This window comes from Oncorhynchus mykiss, chromosome 7 (genome assembly GCF_057628025.1).
Source record: "Oncorhynchus mykiss isolate SJ-2025 chromosome 7, ASM5762802v1, whole genome shotgun sequence".
NCBI classification, from domain to species: Eukaryota; Metazoa; Chordata; class Actinopteri; order Salmoniformes; family Salmonidae; genus Oncorhynchus; species Oncorhynchus mykiss.
Window position 1 is genome coordinate 75,697,787 of NC_143028.1, and position 17,854 is coordinate 75,715,640.

General features: G+C 43.3%; 1 protein-coding gene across 3 annotated transcripts in view; it reads left to right on the forward strand.

Moving 5' to 3' along the window:
• The window catches only part of cers5 (ceramide synthase 5), a 52,523-nt gene that overhangs the window by 11,225 nt on the left and 23,444 nt on the right, over nt 1-17,854 (forward strand). For 2 of the 3 annotated variants that reach the window (XR_016497448.1, XM_090241996.1), the window contains exons 2-6: nt 10,699-10,807; nt 12,036-12,166; nt 16,303-16,360; nt 16,460-16,510; nt 16,687-16,779. Coding sequence is in view for 2 of the 3 variants with exons in the window: in XM_090241996.1 (XP_090098122.1) it covers nt 10,699-10,807; nt 12,036-12,166; nt 16,303-16,360; nt 16,460-16,510; nt 16,687-16,779 (442 nt within the window). In the remaining variant the exon portion in view is untranslated. The remainder of the gene's footprint in view (nt 1-10,698; nt 10,808-12,035; nt 12,167-16,302; nt 16,361-16,459; nt 16,511-16,686; nt 16,780-17,854) is intronic. The other variant, XM_090241997.1, reaches the window with a different exon arrangement.

The following is a 17,854-nucleotide window of genomic DNA, read 5'->3' on the forward strand; positions in this document are numbered from 1 at the left end:
CCATTTCACTTCGGTTACACCAGCCTCATCTCAGGAGTTGATAGGCTTGAAGTCATAAATAGCGCAATGCTTGACGCACAACGAAGAGCTGCTGGCAAAACGCACGAAAGTGCTGTTTGAATGTTTACGCACCTGCTTCTGCCTACCACCGCTCAGTCAGATACTTAGATACTTGTATGCTCAGTCAGATTATATGCAACGCAGGACACGCTAGATAATATCTAGTAATATCATCAACCATGTGTAGTTAACTAATGATTATGATTGATTGTTTTTTATAAGATAAGTTTAATGCTAGCTAGCGACTTACCTTGGCTTACTGCATTCACGTAACAGGCAGTCTCCTTGTGGAGTGCAACGAGAGAGAGGCAGGTCGTTATTGCGTCGGACTAGTTAACTGTAAGGTTGCAAGATTGGATCCCCCGAGCTGACAAGGTGAAAATCTGTCGTTCTGCCCCTGAACGAGGCAGTTAACCCACCGTTCCTAGGCCGTCATTGAAAATAAGAATATGTTCTTAACTGACTTGCCTAGTTCAATAAAGTTTTTATTTTATTTTTTAAATCGGCGCCCAAAAATACAGATTTCCGATTGTTATGAAAACTTGAAATCGGCCCTAATTAAACGGCCATTCCGATTAATCGGTCGACCTCTATTACAGACGGTAGGCAATTAAGGTCACAGTTATGAAAACTTAGGACACTAAAGAGGCCTTTCTACTGACTCTGAAAAACACCAAAAGAAAGATGGCCAGGGTCCCTGCTCATCTGCGTGAACGTGCCTTAGACATGCTGCAAGGAGGCATGAGGATTGCAGATGTGGCCAGGGCAATACATTGCAATGTCCGTACTGTAAGACACCTAAGACAGCGCTACAGGGAGACAGGACAGACAGCTGATTGTCCTCGCAGTGGCAGACCACGTGTAACAACACCTGAACAGGATCGGTACATCTGAACATCACACCTGCGGGGCAGGTACAGGATGGCAACAACAACTGCCCAAGTTACACCAGGAACCCACAATCCCTCCTTCAGTGCTCAGACTGTCCGCAATAGGCTGAGAGAGGCTGGACTGAGGTCTTGTAGGCCTGTTGTAAGGCAGGTCCTCACCAGACATCACCAGCAACAACGTCGCCTATGGGCACAACCCCATCGTCGCTGGACCAAACAGAACTGGCAAAAAGTGTTCTCACATCACGACAAGAGAGACAACACAACACTACATAAAGAGAGACCTAAGACGACAACATAGCATTGCAGCAACACATGACAACACAGCATGGTAGCAACACAACATGACAACAACATGGTAGCAACACAACATGGTAGCATCACAAAACATGGTACAAACATGGTTGGGCACAGACAACAGCAGAAGGGGCTGTGCCTCTGGTCTGATCATCCTTTCCTGTTCAGAAGACCATTTGTAGTAGGAGTAACCCTCAGAAGACCATTTGTAGTAGGAGTAACCCTCAGACTGTCCACTTTTCAACCGAGATTACAGGTAGCCTATCAAGGATATACAACCTGCATAAATAAAGTTGACCAAGTCTACACTAAGCAATATCTAATAAAGCTGTTGGGTACCAGATTCACAGGACTGCAAACAGAAAAAACACCCACTGTCAGCTCCTAAATGTTTGCTGTCTGACTCTTCACTCAACGATGGAGGAAGTAGGCCAAAATTCATCGAGCTAGATAACAGATCTCTGTTGATGGCTCCGTCAGTCAGAGTAAGCTACATACTAACATTTTTAACATCTCTATAATAATCTATCATCCCTGAGTCTTCAATGCACATAATACATAAGGATGTAAGCTACATTAAACTTTTGTGTCCAAATCATTGTTCACGCTATATTCGTACAGGGGATTTATGAAGGACAGAGGGCGTAAACTTAACACTAGACTGTAAAGCAAACTGAGATTTGAAACCATAGCCTGGCCTATGGTGTAAACACTGATAATGAAACTAGTTTACCCTATGGTGTAAACACTGTTAATTAAACTAGTTTACCCTATGGTGTAAACACTGATAATGAAACTAGTTTACCCTATGGTGTAAACACTGTTAATTAAACTAGTTTACCCTATGGTGTAAACACTGATAATGAAACTAGTTTACATTATGGTGTAAACACTGATAATTAAACTAGTTTACCCTATGGTGTAAACACTAATAATGAAACTAGTTTACCCTATGGTGTAAACACTGTTAATTAAACTAGTTTACCCTATGGTGTAAACACTGATAACTAAACTAGTTTACATTATGGTGTAAACACTGATAATGAAACTAGTTTACATTATGGTGTAAACACTGATAATGAAACTAGTTTACATTATGGTGTAAACACTGATAATGAAACTAGTTTACCCTATGGTGTAAACACTGATAATGAAACTAGTTTACCCTATGGTGTAAACACTGATAATGAAACTAGTTTACCTTATGATGTAAACACTGATAATGAAACTAGTTTACCCTATGGTGTAAACACTGATCATGAAACTAGTTTACCCTATGGTGTAAACACTGATAACGAAATTAGTTTACCCTATGGTGTAAACACTGATAATGAAATTAGTTTACCCTATGGTGTAAACACTGATAATGAAACTAGTTTACCCTATGGTGTAAACACTGATAATGAAACTAGTTTACCCTATGGTGTAAACACTGATAATGAAACTAGTTTACATTATGGTGTAAACACTGATAATGAAACTAGTTTACCCTATGGTGTAAACACTGATAATGAAACTAGTTTACCTTATGATGTAAACACTGATAATGAAACTAGTTTACCCTATGGTGTAAACACTGATAATGAAACTAGTTTACATTATGGTGTAAACACTGATAATGAAACTAGTTTACATTATGGTGTAAACACTGATAATGAAACTAGTTTACATTATGGTGTAAACACTGATAATGAAACTAGTTTACATTATGGTGTAAACACTGATAATGAAACTAGTTTACCCTATGGTGTAAACACTGATAATGAAACTAGTTTACCCTATGGTGTAAACACTGATAATGAAACTAGTTTACATTATGGTGTAAACACTGATAATGAAACTAGTTTACATTATGGTGTAAACACTGATAATGAAACTAGTTTACATTATGGTGTAAACACTGATAATGAAACTAGTTTACCCTATGGTGTAAACACTGATAATGAAACTAGTTTACCCTATGGTGTAAACACTGATAATGAAACTAGTTTACCCTATGGTGTAAACACTGATAATGAAACTAGTTTACCTTATGATGTAAACACTGATAATGAAACTAGTTTACCCTATGGTGTAAACACTGATAATGAAACTAGTTTACCCTATGGTGTAAACACTGATAACTAAACTAGTTTACCCTATGGTGTAAACACTGATAATGAAATTAGTTTACCCTATGGTGTAAACACTGATAATGAAACTAGTTTACCCTATGGTGTAAACACTGATAATGAAACTAGTTTACCCTATGGTGTAAACACTGATAATGAAACTAGTTTACATTATGGTGTAAACACTGATAATGAAACTAGTTTCCATTATGGTGTAAACACTGATAATGAAACTAGTTTACATTATGGTGTAAACACTGATAATGAAACTAGTTTACATTATGGTGTAAACACTGATAATGAAACTAGTTTACCCTATGGTGTAAACACTGATAATGAAACTAGTTTACCCTATGGTGTAAACACTAAACTAATAAAGAACATTTTGATGAAACAGGAAAGCCCTTGGGTCTGTTCATGTTCTTGCCACGTTACAGATTGTTCAGATAGAAAGGTATAGTGTAGGACAGATATGATCAGGTGATGTCTGTCAGGTTAGTTTAGGGAATCATGCCAGCTCTTTTCATAAAATGTCTATGTGTTGCCATTTTGAACGTTTCATCTCACCGAATAGTGCCTAGTGACCCCTGATCTGGATGGTAGGTATCGTACCTGCCCTCATGGACTAATATTTGTGTTTTAACACTGAGGCGTGTGGCTGTGTTTTAACACTGAGGCGTGGGGCTGTGTTTTAACACTGAGGCGTGGGGCTGTGTTTTAACACTGAGGCGTGGGGCTGTGTTTTAACACTGAGGCGTGGGGCTGTGTTTTAACACTGAGACGTGGGGCTGTGTTTTAACACTGAGGCGTGGGGCTGTGTTTTAACACTGAGACGTGGGGCTGTCTTTTAACACTGAGGCGTGGGGCTGTCTTTTAACACTGAGGCGTGGGGCTGTGTTTTAACACTGAGACGTGGGGCTGTGTTTTAACACTGAGACGTGGGGCTGTGTTTTAACACTGAGGCGTGGGGCTGTGTTTTAACACTGAGGCGTGGGGCTGTGTTTTAACACTGAGGCGTGGGGCTGTGTTTTAACACTGAGGCGTGGGGCTGTGTTTTAACACTGAGACGTGGGGCTGTGTTTTAACACTGAGGCGTGGGGCTGTGTTTTAACACTGAGACGTGGGGCTGTGTTTTAACACTGAGGCGTGGGGCTGTGTTTTAACACTGAGGCGTGGGGCTGTGTTTTAACACTGAGGCGTGGGGCTGTGTTTTAACACTGAGACGTGGGGCTGTGTTTTAACACTGAGACGTGGGGCTGTGTTTTAACACTGAGGCGTGGGGCTGTGTTTTAACACTGAGGCGTGGGGCTGTGTTTTAACACTGAGACGTGGGGCTGTGTTTTAACACTGAGACGTGGGGCTGTGTTTTAACACTGAGACGTGGGGCTGTGTTTTAACACTGAGACGTGGGGCTGTGTTTTAACACTGAGGCGTGGGGCTGTGTTTTAACACTGAGACGTGGGTCTGTGTTTTAACACTGAGACGTGGGGCTGTGTTTTAACACTGAGACGTGGCGCTGTGTTTTAACACTGAGACGTGGGGCTGTGTTTTAACACTGAGGCGTGGGGCTGTGTTTTAACACTGAGGCGTGGGGCTGTGTTTTAACACTGAGACGTGGGGCTGTGTTTTAACACTGAGACGTGGGGCTGTGTTTTAACACTGAGACGTGGGGCTGTGTTTTAACACTGAGACGTGGGGCTGTGTTTTAACACTGAGGCGTGGGGCTGTGTTTTAACACTGAGGCGTGGGGCTGTGTTTTAACACTGAGACGTGGGGCTGTGTTTTAACACTGAGACGTGGGGCTGTGTTTTAACACTGAGGCGTGGGGCTGTGTTTTAACACTGAGGCGTGGGGCTGTGTTTTAACACTGAGACGTGGGGCTGTGTTTTAACACTGAGACGTGGGGCTGTGTTTTAACACTGAGGCGTGGGGCTGTGTTTTAACACTGAGGCGTGGGGCTGTGTTTTAACACTGAGACGTGGGGCTGTGTTTTAACACTGAGACGTGGGGCTGTGTTTTAACACTGAGACGTGGGGCTGTGTTTTAACACTGAGGCGTGGGGCTGTGTTTTAACACTGAGGCGTGGGGCTGTGTTTTAACACTGAGACGTGGGGCTGTGTTTTAACACTGAGACGTGGGGCTGTGTTTTAACACTGAGACGTGGGGCTGTGTTTTAACACTGAGACGTGGGGCTGTGTTTTAACACTGAGGCGTGGGGCTGTGTTTTAACACTGAGATGTGGGTCTGTGTTTTAACACTGAGACGTGGGGCTGTGTTTTAACACTGAGACGTGGGGCTGTGTTTTAACACTGAGACGTGGGGCTGTGTTTTAACACTGAGACGTGGGGCTGTGTTTTCCCCTCTGACTTCTTTTTCACCCCAGTGCAGTGTGGGGTGGACAAATTCTTTTTGCTCATATTTTTAATACTTGTGAACCGGAATGACAGGAGGAAGAGGAGGAGGGACAGGGTGAAGAGTATAGGGGCTTGTCTTTTTCTTTCTTCAGTAACTGGTCGGAGTAGTTTCAGAAACAAGATCTGATATTTTTCTCACATTCTAATTAACCACAGGACTCTGGCTGGCAGAATGACTGCCCCAATGGGAGAATAGTGTCGTATTCCACTGCAGAGTATCCCTTCCTTTAGCCTGATCCCAGATCTGTATGTGGTCTAGCCAACTTCTTGGTCACTGTGAATTTACAGGTCTGGGTCCAGGCTAACACCCTCCACTGCGACAATGGAATTCTCTACCAGGTTTTGGCAGCTTGCTCTACTCTGTGAGATTCTGGCTTACCCACAGTTAACCTCTGTTGTGGGATTCTTGCTTACCCACAGTTAACCTCTGTTGTGGGATTCTGGCTTACCCACAGTTAACCTCTGTTGTGGGATTCTGGCTTACCCACAGTTAACCTCTGTTGTGGGATTCTGGCTTACCCACAGTTAACCTCTGTTGTGGGATTCTGGCTTACCCACAGTTAACCTCTGTTGTGGGATTCTGGCTTACCCACAGTTAACCTCTGTTGTGGGATTCTGGCTTACCCACAGTTAGGCTAACCTTTCTATTTTGTATTTTATTTGTTACCCCTTTTCGCCCTAATTTCTTGGTATCCAATTGGTAGTTACAGTCTTGTCCCACCACTCCCGAATGGACTCGGGAGAGGCAAAGGTTGAGAGCTGTGCGTTCTCCGAAACACAACCCAGCCAAGTCGCACCGCTTCTTGACACAATGCCCACTTAACCCGGAAGCCAACCGCACCAATGTGTCGGAGGAAACACCGTACTCCTGGCGACCGTGTCAGTGTGCACTGCGCCCGACCCGCCACAGCGATGGGACAAGGACATCCCTGTCGGCCAAACCCTCCCCTAATCCGGAGAGCGCTGGGCCAATTGTGCACCGCCCCATGGGTCTCCCGGTCGCGGCCGGCTGCGACAGAGCCTGGACTTGAACCAGGATCTCTAGTGGCAATGCAGTGCCTTAGACCACTGTGCCACTCAGGAGGCCTTAGGCTAACTTTTTTATGTAAACTTCTGGTTTACCTACACAGTATGCTAACCAATGCTGGAATGGCTGGGACAAAGGGGTTGTGTGTTGTCTGTCTGTTCTGTTTATGTTGTAGGCTTCTGTTTTTGTCAACTGTGTCTGTCTGACCTTTTAGTCTGTCTGTTTCTTTGTTATGATTTTCTACTATAAACAGTCCAGCTATAAGGACAAAGGACAAGGAATAGCTTACAAACAAATCAATGGTTTATGAAGACGCATCACTTTTACTTCGAGGGTGTGGTCACTATTTTTTAAACGCTCTCTAGACAACAAGATCTCATAGTTTCCCTTCGAAATGTGACGTATTAAGGATGAATGTTTATTTTACCTTTACCTTTTCAAACGTCCCGAAATCAACGTCTATTTCTAGTGACCGGGCTGCTCTAGGCCTATGCTCACTATTATCTTTGGACACACTGAATGAACACTAACAGTTTGTTATCATATTTCACTTTTACATTCCACTCTTCTGTACTCTACTGTATGCAGCATTCTCACTGACAGACAAATGCTGTGCCAAACATTCTATGTATTTCATCTCTACTCTCTTTAGTAATCTGGCCTCTTGCCCTGTTGTGGCAGTCCTACTGTTTTTGTCCTTTGGCTGGTGTTGGACAAATATTGATCGATGGACATAAAATCTTTGAAAAATCTTTATCAAACAAGTCATGTAAGACATTGGGAGACGTTGGGAAACATTGGGAGACATTGCATTGTGTGAATATAAGAATACAGATGAGAATGAAAGCAGTGTGAGAATACAAATGAGAATGAAAGCAGTATGAGAATACAGATGAGAATGAAAGCAGTATGAGAATACAAATGAGAATGAAAGCAGTGTGAGAATACAGATGAGAATGAAAGCAGTGTGAGAATACAGATGAGAATGAAAGCAGTATGAGAATACAGATGAGAATGAAAGCAGTGTGAGAATACAAATGAGAATGAAAGCAGTATGAGAATACAAATGAGAATGAAAGCAGTGTGAGAATACAAATGAGAATGAAAGCAGTATGAGAATACAGATGAGAATGAAAGCAGTGTGAGAATACAAATGAGAATGAAAGCAGTATGAGAATACAGATGAGAATGAAAGCAGTATGAGAATACAGATGAGAATGAAAGCAGTGTGAGAATACAAATGGAGCAGGTTTTCATCAATGATCTCTCTGTACTTTGGTCCGTTCATCTTTCCCTCAATCCTGACTTGTCTCCCAGTTCCTGCCGCTGACAAACGTACCCACAGCGTGATACTGCCACCACCATGCTTCACCGTTGGGCTGGTATTGGCCAGGTGATGAGCGGTGCCTGGTTTCCTCCAGACGTGACGCTTGGGATTCAGGCCAAAGAGTTCAGTCTTGGTTTCATCAGAACAGAGATTCTTGTTTCTCATGGTCTGAGTGTCATTAAGGTGCCTTTTGGCAAACTCTAAGCAGGCAGTCATGTGCCTTTCACTGAGTGGCTTCCGTCTGGCTACTCTACCATAAAGGTCTGATTGGTGGAGTGCTGCAGAGATGGTTGACCTTCTGGAAGTTTATCACATCTCCACAGAGGAACTCTGGTACTCTGTCAGAGTGACCATCGGGTTGTGACAGTCTTGTTCTTTTTAATGAGTTTCTGTGTATTTAATCTCTACTCTCTTTGTCTTTTGGCTGGTGTTGGACAAATATTGTCAAAATATTGACATGATGGATATAACATCTTTTAAAAATGTTTATCAAACAAGACATTGGAATACATTGGGAGAGATTGGGAGACATTGGGAGAGATTGGGAGACATTGGGAGAGATTGGGAGACATTGGGAGAGATTGGGAGACATTGGGAGAGATTGGGAGACATTGGGAGAGATTGGGAGACATTGGAATACATTGGGAAACATTGGGAGAGATTGGGAGAGATTGGGAGACATTGGGATACATTGGGAGAGATTGGGAGACATTGGGAGACATTGGGAGACATTGGGAGACATTGCATTGTGTGAATATAAGAATAGAAATGAGAATGAAAGCGGTGTGAGAATTGAAATTATAAGATTTTTAAATTGTGTATTCTGATAAGGCTTCCTTCACTGATAGATAGGTTTATAATGAGTCCATCTGTAAGTGTGATTGTTTGCATTGTGTGTATATATATTGAACAAAAATATAAATAAAAAATGCAACAATTTCACAATTTGACTGAGTTACAGTTCACATAAGGAAAGCAGAATTTAAATAAATTCATTAGGCCCTAATCTATGGATTTCACATGACTGGGCAGGGGTGCAGCCATGGGTGGGCCTGGGAGGACATTGGCCTACCCACTTGGGAGCCAGGCCCAGCCAATCAGAATGCAGTATTGTGAATACAGTGCAGAAAGTATTCAGACCCCTTGACTTTTTCAACATTTTGTTACCTTACAGCCTTATTCTAAATTTGATTAAATAGTTTTTTTCCCCTCATCAATCTACACACAATACCCCATAATGACAAATTAAAAACAGGTTTTTAGAAATGTTTGCTAAAATAAAACCTGATATCACATTTACATAAGTATTCAGACCCTTTACTCAGTACTTTGTTGAAGTACCTTTGGCAACGATTACAGCCTCAAGTCTTCTTGGGTATGACGCTACAAGCTTGACACCTGTATTTGCAGAGTTTCTCCCATTCTTCCAGTTCTTGTCAGGTTGGAAGGGGGAGCTTCGCTGCACAGCTATTTTCAGAGATGTTCGATCGGGTTCAAGACGGACACTGGCTGGCCCACTCAAGGACATTCAGAGACTTCCCGAAACCAGTCTCCCAGTCCCTGCCGCTGAAAAACATACCCACAGCATGATACTGCCACCACCATGCTTCACCGTAAGGATGGTATTGGCCAGGTAATGAGCGGTGCCTGGTTTCCCCCAGACGTGACGCTTGGCATTCAGGCCAAAGAGTTCAATCTTGGTCTGAGAGTCCTTTAGGTGCCTTTTGGCTAACTCCAAGCGGGCTGTCATGTGCCTTTTACTGAGGAGTGGCTTCCATCTGGCCACTCTACCATAAAGGCCTGATTGGTGGAGTGCTGCAGAGATGGTTGTCCTTCTGGAAGGTTCTTCCATCTCCACAGAGGAACTCTGGAGCTCTGTCAGAATGACCATCGGGTTCTTGTTCACCTCCCTGACCAAGGCCCTTCTCTCCCGATTGCTCAGTTTGGCCGGGCAGCCAGCTCTTGGAAAAGTCTTGGTGGTTCATAACTACTTCCATTTAAGAATGATGGAGGTCACTGTGTTCTTGGGGACCTTCAATGCTGCTGACATTTTTTGGTACCCATCCCCAGATCTGTGCCTCGACACAATCCTGTCTTGGAGCTTCGGCCTCATGGCTTGGTTTTTTCTCTGACATGCACTGTCAACTGTGGGACCTTATATAGACAGGTGTTTGCCTTTTCAAATCATGTACAATCAGTTGAATTTACCACAGGTGGACTTTAGTCAAGTTGTAGAAGCATCGGAAGGATGATTCATGGAAACAGGATGCAACTGAGCTTCATTTGGTGTCTCATAGCAAATGGTCTGAAAACTTACAGTAGGTAAATAAGGTATTTCTGTTTAGTATTTTTTATACATTTGCTAACATTAAAACAAAATGCTTTGTCAATATGGGTTATTGTGTGTAGATTGATTATTGATTGATTGAAATATATATTTTCATTTTAGAATAAGGCTATAACGTAACAAAATGTGGGGAAAGTCAAAGGGGTCTGAATATTTTCTTAATGCCCTGTATACAGCTAATAGCAATAAGATAGAGATCGGCTTTCACTGCTGGTTTTCCTTCAGGTTCATAGCCAGACCATGTGCCTTCCTCTTGCATATCCACGCGTCCTCAGTCCACTGGCGAGCCACACCCAACCCTGTCCTGGAGAAGGTGTTTACATCCATCACAAAGGTATACACACACACACACACACACACAAATAAGGTATTAGATGAGGTTTTTACAGTGTTTACATCCATTTCACATGTGAGCTCGCTTCCACACACATATCACAAAGGTACGCTACCCTCACACACCACACACCCACCCACACTAGATACAAGGAAAATATTGAACTGTTTGTCTGTCAGCTGTCCTTTGTCTCCTTATGTCTCTTGTCACGCATCCATGCAGCGGTCTTACACAATACTAAACTATACTGGTCTCACATGCCTTAGTTCTTCATTTGTTTCTTCCTCCTTCCTGCTCCTCTTACTTTCATCTCTCGCTCGTGTCTAAGTTGTCAAAATTCCAGTAACTTTCCCTAAATTCCAAGGTGGGAATTATTTAATGGAAAACATAGGAATATGGTGAAAATTACCCACATTTTTTTATCCTAGATGACATGTCATTCTCTTGTCTCTAAGTTGTGAGTTGTGAAAATAATTTCCTCTTGAAGAACAATAAGTGCTGTCAGTCTCCTAATGCCCCCACCCTCCCACCTGTCCAAATCTCAACCGCCTCACTCTCTGAATCCGTCTCTTCCTCCTTCCTCCTATTCTCCCTCATAAATCATACTCTTATGACCTAGGCCTGTCATCTGATGTAATGTCTTGTGATGTGTTGGTGGGCCAGGAATGCCTTTGTTTTATAGCAAATTTCTGTGTTGAGTTTCCCTTGTTAGTCATACTTTCTCCTATCTCTCTCTCCCTCTTTCTCCCTCTCTATGCCCCATGTTACTCTCTCCCCTTTGTCTCTCTCTCCCTCCCCCTTGTCTCTCTCTCCCTCCACCTTGTCTCTCTCTCACTCCCCCTTGTCTCTCTCTCACTCCCCCTTGTCTCTCTCTCACTCCCCCTTGTATCTCTCTCCCTCCCCCTTGTCTCTCTCTCCCTCCCCCTTGTCTCTCTCTCCCTCCCCCTTGTCTCTCTCTCCCTCCCCCTTGTCTCTCTCTCCCTCCCCCTTGTCTCTCTCACTCCCCCTTGTCTCTCTCTCACTCCCCCTTGTCTCTCTCTCACTCCCCCTTGTCTCTCTGTCCCTCCCCCTTGTCTCTCTCTCACTCCCCCTTGTCTCTCTCTCACTCCCCCTTGTCTCTCTCTCACTCTCCCTTGTCTATCTTGTCTCTCTCTCACTCCCCCTTGTCTCTCTCTCACTCCCCCTTGTCTCTCTCTCCCTCCCCCTTGTCTCTCTCTCACTCCCACAGTGCCCAGACTGGCGACACCTGGATGGGTTATCTAAGCAGCTGGACTGGGATGTGAGGAAGGTTCAGCAATGGTTCAGACACAGACGCAACCAGGACAAACCCAGCGTACTCACCAAGTTCTGTGAGAGCATGTAGGTTATCAAACCCAGCATACTCACCAAGTTCTGTGAGAGCGTGTAGGTTATCAAACCCAGCCTACTCACCAAGTTCTGTGAGAGCATGTAGGTTATCAAACCCAGCATACTCACCAAGTTCTGTGAGAGCGTGTTGGTTATCAAACCCAGCATACTCACCAAGTTCTGTGAGAGCATGTAGGTTATCAAACCCAGCATACTCACCAAGTTCTGTGAGAGCATGTAGGTTATCCAACCCAGCATACTCACCAAGTTCTGTGAGAGCATGTAGGTTATCCAACCCAGCATACTCACCAAGTTCTGTGAAAGCGTGTTGGTTATCAAACCCAGCATACTCACCAAGTTCTGTGAAAGCGTGTTGGTTATCAAACCCAGCATACTCACCAAGTTCTGTGAGAGCATGTAGGTTATCCAACCCAGCATACTCACCAAGTTCTGTGAGAGCATGTAGGTTATCCAACCCAGCATACTCACCAAGTTCTGTGAGATCATGTAGGTTATCAAACCCAGCATACTCACCAAGTTCAGTGAGAGCATGTAGGTTATCCAACCCAGCATACTCACCAAGTTCTGTGAGAGCATGTAGGTTATCCAACCCAGCATACTCACCAAGTTCTGTGAAAGCGTGTTGGTTATCAAACCCAGCATACTCACCAAGTTCTGTGAGAGCATGTAGGTTATCCAACCCAGCATACTCACCAAGTTCTGTGAGAGCATGTAGGTTATCAAACCCAGCATACTCACCAAGTTATGTGAGATCATGTAGGTTATCAAACCCAGCATTCTCACCAAGTTCTGTGAGAGCATGTAGGTTATCCAACCCAGCATACTCACCAAGTTCTGTGAGAGCATGTAGGTTATCCAACCCAGCATACTCACCAAGTTATGTGAGAGCATGTAGGTTATCCAACCCAGCATACTCACCAAGTTCTGTGAGAGCATGTTGGTTATCAAACCCAGCATACTCACCAAGTTCTGTGAGAGCATGTAGGTTATCCAACCCAGCATACTCACCAAGTTCTGTGAGAGCATGTAGGTTATCCAACCCAGCATACTCACCAAGTTCTGTGAAAGCGTGTTGGTTATCAAACCCAGCATACTCACCAAGTTCTGTGAGAGCATGTAGGTTATCCAACCCAGCATACTCACCAAGTTCTGTGAGAGCATGTAGGTTATCAAACCCAGCATACTCACCAAGTTATGTGAGATCATGTAGGTTATCAAACCCAGCATTCTCACCAAGTTCTGTGAGAGCATGTAGGTTATCCAACCCAGCATACTCACCAAGTTCTGTGAGAGCATGTAGGTTATCCAACCCAGCATACTCACCAAGTTCTGTGAGAGCGTGTTGGTTATCAAACCCAGCATACTCACCAAGTTCTGTGAGAGCATGTAGGTTATCAAACCCAGCATACTCACCTAGTTCTGTGAGATCATGTAGGTTATCAAACCCAGCATACTCACCTAGTTCTGTGAGATCATGTAGGTTATCAAACCCAGCATACTCACCAAGTTCTGTGAGAGCATGTAGGTTATTAAACCCAGCATACTCACCAAGTTCTGTGAGAGCATGTAGGTTATCAAACCCAGTACAGCACATGTAGGTTATCAAACCCAGTACAGGACATGTAGGTTATCAAACCCAGTACAGGACATGTAGGTTATCAAACCATGTACAGGACATGTAGGTTATCAAACCCAGTACAGGACATGTAGGTTATCAAACCATGTACAGGACATGTAGGTTATCAAACCCAGTACAGAACATGTAGGTTATCAAACCCAGTACAGGACATGTAGGTTATCAAACCCAGTACAGAACATGTATGTTATTAAACCCAGTACATGTAGGTTATCAAACCCAGTACAGGACATGTAGGTTATCAAACCCAGTACAGAACATGTATGTTATTAAACCCAGTACATGTAGGTTATCAAACCCAGTACAGGACATGTAGGTTATCAAACCCAGTACAGGACATGTAGGTTATCAAACCCAGTACAGGACATGTAGGTTATCAAACCCAGTACAGAACATGTATGTTATTAAACCCAGTACATGTAGGTTATCAAACCCAGTACAGGACATGTAGGTTATCAAACCCAGTACAGGACATGTAGGTTATCAAACCCAGTACAGGACATGTAGGTTATCAAACCCAGTACAGGACATGTAGGTTATCAAACCCAGTACAGGACATGTAGGTTATCAAACCCAGTACAGGACATATAGGTTATCAAACCCAGTACAGGACATGTAGGTTATCAAACCCAGTACAGGACATGTAGGTTATCAAACCCAGTACAGGACATATAGGTTATCAAACCCAGTACAGGACATGTAGGTTATCAAACCCAGTACATGTAGGTTATCAAACCCAGTACAGGACATGTAGGTTATCAAACCCAGTACAGGACATATAGGTTATCAAACCCAGTACATAACATGTATGTTATTAAACCCAGTACATGTAGGTTATCAAACCCAGTACAGGACATGTAGGTTATCAAACCCAGTACAGGACATGTAGGTTATCAAACCCAGTACATAACATGTAGGTTATTAAACCAGGTACAGAACATGTAGGGTCATATCATAAGCTATAACATCTAGTCTTGATTTATGGCTCTTATTGACTAATGAGTTTGCCCTTGACCTCTGTGGGATTGTGCACACGTTGTTATGTGGTGTGTGTGTGTGTGTGGCGGTCTAATTTGTAAATGAATCTGACTACTGTCATTACTACTGGCTTTGTTCTATCACTGACTACAATACATGATTCATCAGGATGTGTGTAATTATGAAGTGCATGCAAGGTCAGAGGCCGAGACACGCATTCTTTTACAGTCTATTGTTCTGTCTGACCCCAGCCCTGTCATGTATTACAGGTGGAGTTTACAGTCTATTGTTCTGTCTGACCCCAGCCCTGTCATGTATTACAGGTGGAGTTTACAGTCTATTGTTCTGTCTGATCCCAGCCCTGTCATGTATTACAGGTGGAGTTTACAGTCTATAGTTCTGTCTGACCCCAGCCCTGTCATGTATTACAGGTGGAGTTTACAGTCTATTGTTCTGTCTGATCCCAGCCCTGTCATGTATTACAGGTGGAGTTTACAGTCTATTGTTCTGTCTGACCCCAGCCCTGTCATGTACTACAGGTGGAGTTTACAGTCTATTGTTCTGTCTGACCCCAGCCCTGTCATGTATTACAGGTGGAGTTTACAGTCTATTGTTCTGTCTGACCCCAGCCCTGTCATGTATTACAGGTGGAGTTTACAGTCTATTGTTCTGTCTGACCCCAGCCCTGTCATGTATTACAGGTGGAGTTTACAGTCTATTGTTCTGTCTGATCCCAGCCCTGTCATGTATTACAGGTGGAGTTTACAGTCTATTGTTCTGTCTGACCCCAGCCCTGTCATGTACTACAGGTGGAGTTTACAGTCCATTGTTCTGTCTGACCCCAGCCCTGTCATGTATTACAGGTGGAGTTTACAGTCTATTGTTCTGTCTGACCCCAGCCCTGTCATGTACTACAGGTGGAGTTTACAGTCTATTGTTCTGTCTGACCCCAGCCCTGTCATGTATTACAGGTGGAGTTTACAGTCTATTGTTCTGTCTGACCCCAGCCCTGTCATGTATTACAGGTGGAGTTTACAGTCTATTGTTCTGTCTGACCCCAGCCCTGTCATGTACTACAGGTGGAGTTTACAGTCTATTGTTCTGTCTGACCCCAGCCCTGTCATGTACTACAGGTGGAGTTTACAGTCTATTGTTCTGTCTGACCCCAGCCCTGTCATGTATTACAGGTGGAGTTTACAGTCTATTGTTCTGTCTGACCCCAGCCCTGTCATGTACTACAGGTGGAGTTTACAGTCTATTGTTCTGTCTGACCCCAGCCCTGTCATGTATTACAGGTGGAGTTTACAGTCTATAGTTCTGTCTGACCCCAGCCCTGTCATGTACTACAGGTGGAGTTTACAGTCCATTGTTCTGTTTGACCCCAGCCCTGTCATGTATTACAGGTGGAGTTTACAGTCTATTGTTCTGTCTGACCCCAGCCCTGTCATGTATTCACAGGTGGAGTTTACAGTCTATTGTTCTGTCTGACCCCAGCCCTGTCATGTATTCACAGGTGGAGGTCTACATTTTATCTGTGCATATTTACCTATGGCATTCGTTTTCTATGGCAGGTGAGATTTGTGGTGATTGTGTGTATATTACATTTTTTCCTATTGATGTAACATTGGTGTACTGAATTGAGACTGACTGTGTTTGTCTGTGTTGTACAGTGCCCATGGATGTGGGATACACACCACTGCTGGTACAACTACCCCTACCAGGTGATGTTATACAGGCTTCCTCTTTATTTGGTTGGAAGTATTTTTGAATGATAGAGTACTTCCTAGTAAACTCAGGAGGGTACAAGAAGACAACAGTATGGTATACACGTTCAATAATGTCTTTGTCCGTATTAACAAAAACCCTGTCTGTCTTGGTCCCTGTTGGTATCTAACAGGTCCTGACCCCAGGCCTGTACCACTACTATGTGACTGAGCTGGGCTTCTACTGGTCCCTCATGTTCTCTCAGTTTACTGACATCAAACGCAAGGTGAGACGGGCAACAGATGCTGTCTGTTTGATGGGAACGTACACACACACACACACAGCGCTACTTGAAAGGGGAGAAAGACTGGCCTCTAGATGTAAAAACAAACTACTAGGTATGTTGAGATATTTCTTTCTGTTGTGAAATACAGGTCAGGTGTAGGGATGTCCTTGATTCCACTGGATTAGAGCAGTTTAGTATCATTATGAAAGGTTTTTTATTTTTATTTTAACTAGGCAAGTCAGTTAAGAACAAATTCTTATTTTCAATGACAGCCTAGGAACAGTGGGTTAACTGCCTGTTCAGGGGCAGAACGACAGATTTGTACATTGTCAGCTCAGGGGTTTGAACTTGTAACCTTCCGGTTACTAGTCTAACGCTCTAACCACTAGGCTACCCTGCCACCCCATTATGAAACGTTGCATGGGTTCTGCTCAGAAATGCTGTTAGTTTCAACCTCTAAATGCCTAGTTCCAGCACAGGGGACAAGATTTATAGTTATGTGATATTAGGATAATAATATTCCATCATGGATTCCATGTGGTTAAGAAAATCTGGCCGGGGTTGGATAAGGCTAAAGCTATGTTGGAGTTTGTAAAACTGAGATTAAGATTACAGTGTATTCAGGAAGTATTCAGACCCCTTGACTTTTTCAAAATTGTATGTTACCTTATTCTAAAATAGATAAAATATTTTTTTCCCCCTCTTCAATCTACACAGAATACCCCATAATGACATCACAATACCCCATAATGACATCACAATACCCCATAATGACAAAGCAAAAACAGGTTATTAGAAATGTTTGCTAATTTATTCAAAATAAAAAACTGAAATATTACATTTACATAAGTATTCAGACCCTTTACTCAGTACTTTGTTGAAGCCCCTTTGGCAGTGATTACAGCCTTGAGTCTTCTTGGGTATGACGCTACAAGCTTGGCACACCTGTTTTTGGGGAGTTTCTCCCATTCTTCTCTGCAGATCCTCTCAAGTTCTGTCAGGTTGGATGGGGAGCATTGCTGCACAGCTATTTTCAGGTCTCCGGAGATGTTCGATCTGGTTCAGGTCCGGGCTC